General features: G+C 39.9%; 1 protein-coding gene across 1 annotated transcript; it reads left to right on the top strand.

Annotated features, from left to right (window-relative positions):
• Positions 1 to 215: 215 nt before the first annotated feature.
• Positions 216 to 2285, top strand: LOC128033881 (uncharacterized). Its single transcript, XM_052622366.1, has 3 exons — positions 216 to 424; positions 643 to 790; positions 897 to 2285. Exons 1-3 carry the CDS (start codon positions 216 to 218, stop codon positions 2283 to 2285), a joined length of 1746 nt encoding a protein of 581 aa, XP_052478326.1.
• The last annotated feature ends 4743 nt before the right edge of the window (positions 2286 to 7028 follow it).

Here is a 7028-nt window from a genome sequence, read left to right as displayed (position 1 = left end):
CAGACATGGCTCCTGATAGAATCACCCTTCAAAACATGGAGAAGAAGCCGAGTGAAAGCTTCAGGCAGTACGCACAGAGATGGAGGGAGGTCGCGGTCTAAATTCAACCACCGCTCTTGGAAAAGGAAATGACCATGTTGTTCATTAACACCCTGAAGGCACCATTCATTACACATATATTAGGAAGTGCCACAAAAAGCTTTACTGACATAGTCATGAATGGCGAGATGATTGAGAATACCATCAGGAGCGGGAAGATCGATGCGGGAGAGAGTAACAGAAGATCAGCCTCGAAGAGGAAGGAGAACAAGGTGAACAATGCGAGCATGTACAGCAAGGGTTACTCGAGGTCAGTGACAGTGAGTCAGCCAAGAAAGGTGGTTGCCAATCAGCAAAGCTCGTCAAGACAGGAGGCTGGTACAAGGTAAAATACTGAGAGGCCCCAATTCACGCCAATTCCTATGTCGTACAGGAACTGTACCGAAATTTATTTGACACACACGTAGTTTTCCTTTTCTATCTGAAGCCCTTACTGCCCCCGTACCCCAAATGGTACAACGCAAATGCACAGTGCGATTACCATGCGGGAATCACAGGGCATTCCATAGAAAACTGTACTACCTTTAAAAAATTGGTGGAAAGGCTCATTGGTATGGGTGTTGTTAAATTTGATGAAGTAGCTAAAACGGAAAATCCATTACCAAACCATACTGACAGTAGAATAAATATGATGGATGAAAACAGAAGGATTAAGACAGATATTGCGGATGTGAAGACTCCTTTGAGATGGGTCTAGAAGGAGATGGTAAAAATGGGGACTAATTGCTGTAGAAGGAAGCTGTAAAAAGAGAGGGAACTACTGTGAGTTCTACCATGAAATAGTGCATGAAATCCAGGAGTGTACGGAGTTCAGAGCCATGGTACAGGGTATGATGGATAATAAGGAGATGGAATTCTGTGAAGGAGTTCAGAGGGAGAGTCATATATGCGCGTCAGAGTCGGCATTGGGAGTCCCGAAGGCTAACCATCCTGTGGTCATCATTTCGCGGCCTCAGAACAGTGAGGTTGGGGCACGAGTAACACCAAAGGTAATCATTCAAAGACCGACTGTGTTTGCATATAAGGATAACATGAGGGTTCCTTGGAATTACAATTGTAATGTGACAATCCCGGGGAAGGAGGATACAATCAGTAAAGAGGATCAGGATGAAGGAAGGCATTACGAACAGATGAAAGCTCGAGTAGAGCCAATAAGAGAAGAAGCTTCGGCTGGAAAGAAGAGGAATGCGGTTGAACCCGAACTATTGGTCAATGAACCAATAAAAGAGGGGGAAGCTAGAGAGTTCTTGAAGTTCCTAAAGCATAGCGAGTACAGGGTTCTGGAACAACTGCACAAACAACCAGCTCGCATATCTGTGCTAGCTTTACTCCTGAACTCGGAGGGACATCGAAATGCACTACTGAAGGTGCTAAATGAAACTTATGTGGCCGACGATATCTCTGTTAACAAGTTGGATCGACTGGTCGGTAATATAAGCACTGATAACTTCATCTTCTTCAGTGATGTTGAAATACCACCTGGGGGTATGAGATCTACTAGAGCTTTACACATCACTACAAGGTGCAAAGGGTACACATTAGTAGGAGTGCTGGTAGACAACGGATCGGCATTAAATGTATTGCCCCTATCCACGCTCAACAGGTTACCAGTGGATAGGTCGCATATGAAGTCGTGCCAGAATGTGGTTCGAGCATTTGATGGTACCAAGAGGAGGGTCATGGGAAGAATCGACATTCCCTTGTTAATTGGCCCAACTGTTTATGAGGTGGACTTCTTGGTTATGGACATCAAGCCTTCTTTCAATTGTCTATTAGGAAGGCCATGGATTCATTCAGCAGGAGCGATACCGTCATCATTACATCAAAAGCTGGAGTTGGTGTCAGAGGGTCGGCTAGTGACGATAAATGCTAAAGAAGATATCATTGCATCTGTGACCAATGATGCGCCTTATTTGGAAGCAAGTGATGATGCAATTCAGTGCTCTTTCCGATCCTTGGAGTTCGTAAATGCAACATTAATCCTTGAGGGAAACAAGATCCCAACACCGAGAATATTAAAGACCACAAAGATGGGTCTTCAGTTAACAGTTGGAAAAGGAGCCTTGCTAGAGAAAGGATTGGGGAAATATCTTCAGGGCCGAGTTGAGGCTCCAGTGTTGAAAGACAAGCAGGACCGTTTTGGCTTAGGATACAAGCCAGATACTAGGCAGAGAAGGATAGAGTAAGAAAAGAAGCGAGAGAGAAGAAGGGCTCGTTTGACAGGTGATGAAGTCAAATGGGAGCCCATGACCTTTCCTCACCTATCCAAGACTTTTGTATCGGGAGGATTCATCTATCAAGGAATGCTAGGAGTCAGAAGTATTAACACGGAGTTAGAAAGTATTCATGCCGTGTATGAAGAAGCGACGGGAGGAGGAACATTGCTGGATATTCACCCTTACAAACCGGGGAGTGTGCTAAACAACTGGACTGCAGAAGAAATACCTGTAGTTTTTAGGATTTCCTCAGAGTAATGTCCAGAACACCTTATTGCTTTTAGCCTAGAAGTGATAGGGATTCCTTTGTGAAATTGGCTCATGTCCAAAAAATCGTTATTTTAATAAAGTTCATTTTTGCAGTCATTTTTAGAGTAAATCTTTCTTTCCATAAGAGCAGTTATTTTGAATTTCTCTCAAACTACACTTGCATTTCATTCATAACCATACTGCACCAAACAAATTCCTGAATCCATGTTGCTTTTCATACCTATAACAGGTCCTACGATATCAATGATACGAATGTCACTCTTACAAATTTAGAGTCTCCTTTTGAACGAAACATGTGTTTAGAGGGATCGCATGATTTTGAAAATAACGAAGACTGTGGTTTGTCTCCTGACTTGTTGAAGATGGTAGAAAGGGCCGAGAAGCAAATCCTACCTCACAGGGAATCAATAGAAATTGTGAGCTTGGAGGAAGGAAAGGAGGTGAGGATCAGATCGAATATCTCTGCAAAGACAATACAAGGCCTCATCGAGTTACTCCGAGAGTTCAATGATTTGTTTGCATGGCCGTACCAAGATATGCCGGGGTTGAGTACCGACATTGTAGTCCATCGCCTTCCTATAAGAGAAGATTGCAAGCCAGTGCAGCAAAAGCTTAGAAGGATGAGGTCTGATATCGTGTTAAAGATAAAAGAGGAGGTCCAGAAGCAGTTTGATGCCGGATTTCTGCAAGAAGTCAAGTATTCTGAGTGGGTGGCCAACATCGTACCAGTTCTAAAGAAAAATTGAAAAGTACCAATGTGTGTGGATTATCGGGATTTGAACAAGGCTAGTCCAAAAGACAATTTCCCATTACCTCACATCGACACATTGGTAGATAATACGGCAGGCTATTCATTATTCTCCTTCATGGATGGTTTTTCGGGGTACAATCAGATAAAGATGCATCCTGAGGACATGAGAAAGACTACGTTCATTACGTTATGGAGGACGTTTGGTTATAAAGTGATGCCGTTTGGATTAAAGAACGCGGGAGCGACGTACCAAAGAGCCATGGTAGCCTTGTTCCATGATATGATGCATAAGGAGATCGAGGTTTATGTCGACGATATGATCTCAAAATCTAGAACGGAGGAGGAACATGTGCAGGTCTTGAGAAAGTTATTCTTAAGATTGAGAAAGTTCCAGCTCAAGCTTAATCCAGCGAAGTGCACTTTTGGGGCCAGGTCAGGAAAATTGCTAGGCTTCATAGTCAGTGAAAAGGGAATCGAGATTGACCCAGACAAAGTCAAGGAAATACGAAACTTACCTCCACCTCGCACTCAGAAAGAAGTTCGAGGTTTCCTCGGAAGACTGAATTACATCGCTAGGTTCATTTCACAACTAACTGAGAAATGTGACCCTATATTTCGTCTTCTGAAGAAACATAATCCTAGTACTTGGGATGAAGAATGCGAAGAAGCTTTTAACAAGGTGAAGCAGTATTTGTCTAATACTCCAGTGCTGTCACCACCTAGCCCGGATAGGCCGCTGATATTGTATCTGACAGTATTTGATAATTCCATGGGGTGTGTGCTAGGCCAACATGATGAAACGGGGAAAAAAGAAAGGGCGATATATTATCTCAGCAAGAAATTCACTGACTGTGAAATGAGATATTCGCCTATTGAGAAGTTATGTTGTGCCTTGATTTGGACAGCCCGAAGATTAAGATAGTACATGTTATACCATACGACTTGGCTAATCTCAAAGTTAGACCCGTTAAAGTATATGATGGAGTCAACTACTTTGAATGGGAGGATGGGCCGATGGCAGATCTTACTGTCTGAATTCGATATTGTCTTTGTGAGTCAAAAAGCTGTAAAAGGGAGTGCAATAGCTGACTTTCTGGCCAGCAGGGCTTTGGAAGATTACGAACCGTTAAGTTTTGATTTTCTGAATGAAGACTTGTTGTATGTAGCCGTTACTGAAGGAAATCCCCAAGAAGGTCACAGTTGGAAGCTAAACTTTGATGGAGCCTCGAACACTGTGGGTAATAGAATTGGGGCAGTCTTAGTATCCCCGAATGGTGATCATTATCCGTTCACTTGCAAATTGGATTTTGATTGTACAAACAACATGGCAGAATACGAAGCGTGCATCATGGGTATTCGTGCAGCTATAGAGTGAACAATCAAAGTGTTAGAGGTCTATGGAGATTCGGCATTGGTGATATACCAGCTTAAAGGTAAATGGGAAACGAGAGATCCCAAATTAGTCAGTTATCAAAAGTTGGTCCTTGAATTGATTAAAGAGTTTGAGGACATTACTTTTCGCTATCTCCCGCGAGACGAAAACCAGATGGCTAACGCACTGGCTATGTACAAGCCCAAATTTACCCATTACAGACCCATAACCCAAGCCAAAGTATACCTACACTAAGCAGACCCAAAATAATCCATGGCCCAATATCTAGCCCAACAACAACGGCCCACAAACTAAAAAAATTAACAGCAAACCCTAATCCCCCTAACCCTAGGTGTGCCGCACCTAGGGCCTTCTCACCAACTCCTCTGCTCCACCGTTCACTTGCCCTCTGCCTGCGCCACCTGCTCTGGGTCAATTACCTGCAAAATCAATCAAGTACACAACCAAAAATAGAGGTTAGCCGAATCGGCTATATAGGAAAAGAAAAAAGATTGTAATGGCCACTAGCCTTTAGACGAGTAAAAAAAAAGAGAAAATAAATAAAAGGTGATTTCTTGGTGTTCGAATCGGTTCCTAACATTTATTTTCTGTTTTATTTTTATCTTTTACACAGAATAACAAAGAAGCAAAGAAATCTTACCTGCGCCGCGCCGGAGGAGAGAAGACGAGCTGTTTCCCCTCGTTCTTCGGGTCTCGGGCTCTTTTTTCTGGGATATGGTCCTGGATTCGTGTCCTAGAGATACTCAGCTTCAAAAAAGGATCAAAAAGATCCGATTTTGAGCCATCGGCCGCCGCACCTGGCGGTGCTTGGGCGAAAACTCGCCGGAAATCTAGGCCGGACTATGGCCGGGCCTGAGAGAGAGAAAAGAGAGTTTTCTCTCTGTGTTTAAAAAAATAATAATGATGAAACTGCTTTTTTATGGCTTATTTCTTAATATTTATATTAAACATGAAACGACGCTGTTTTGGTGAGGAGGATCCACGCGTTGACTCGACCCGACCTGAGGGTCCGCGCGTTTTGGGACAATTGGGTTATTTACCCATTTGCTCCTTTCGCCTTTTGGGGTGTTTCAATCTAGGCCAATTTGCACTATTTATATTTTACAAATTTTGCCCTAATTGTTTTTAATATTTTCAATTTGGTCCCGCGTTCACTGAAGCGACACGTGTCCCAATAATTGGAATATTTTCTTATTTGACCCTCCGTCCTTTCGCGCACGTCACATTTTGGTCCTTCTTTTTTTTGTTTTTGATTTTGCCCCAAATCTTTGTTTTGGAATTTAAATTAGTCCTTTTTGGTTATTTTGTTAATTAACTTAGTTATTATAATATTTTTATATCTCGGTTTTATATTATTATATTATGTTATTAGTTTTGTATTATTATTGTTATTATATTTCTATTTTGTTTATTTATCTAAGTTTAAATATCCATTAATCTTGTATTATTATTATTGATTATTATTATTTACTCATTTTATCTTTTAATCTCAAATTTTGTTATATACATATATATATATACATACATACTTATATATATTTTTATATTTTATAACTTATATACATATATCTATATTTATATTCTTTATCTTCACAAATATATGTATACGTACCTATATATTTATATATATATATATTATTTTATATATATACATCCTTTTACATTTTAGGTTTTTATATTTTGTTCGTTTTTTATTTATTTATATCTTTGTTATTATTTTAAAAGATTGCTTTAACTTTATTTGCTTATATATTCATTTTGTATGCTATTGATTTGTCCTTTTTATTTATCTTATCTTTGATGCTATTGCTCGTGTTATTTTACTTACATTATCATCATCATTCCATTACACCCATTTTTTATTTAGATTTCAAAAAAGAACTTTTAAAAATATAAGTAATATTCGGTATTTTAGATCTTCGAGAGAATCGAGCCCTAACGTATTGGGTTCCAATTTTTTTCGTTGAATCTAAATAATCGGGATTACTCTTTTAAAAATGATAAAAAGCTCGTTATCAAGAATTCAATATGTTGTGTCCTAACGCATTGGATGTGACACGTTGTTTTCTCGAGACGAGGATTTTTCGAAATAAATACAATATTCAATGTTTAATATTTTGAGAAATTGTGCCCTAACGTATTGGGTTGCGATTTCTTCATTTGATTTAAACAATTGAATATTCTTTTAAACTTTATTACGCGAATCTTTTCAAACTCAAGTTTTAAACGATATCGAGAACTAAAAAAGGATCGTGTCCTAACTTACTGGTCGTGATCCCTTTTTAATCCAAGATAGTTA

Source organism: Gossypium raimondii, chromosome 10, assembly GCF_025698545.1.
Source record: "Gossypium raimondii isolate GPD5lz chromosome 10, ASM2569854v1, whole genome shotgun sequence".
Classification (NCBI taxonomy): Eukaryota; Viridiplantae; Streptophyta; class Magnoliopsida; order Malvales; family Malvaceae; genus Gossypium; species Gossypium raimondii.
Note: the sequence above shows the minus strand (reverse complement) of the source record. Positions and strands in the feature narration are given on the sequence as shown.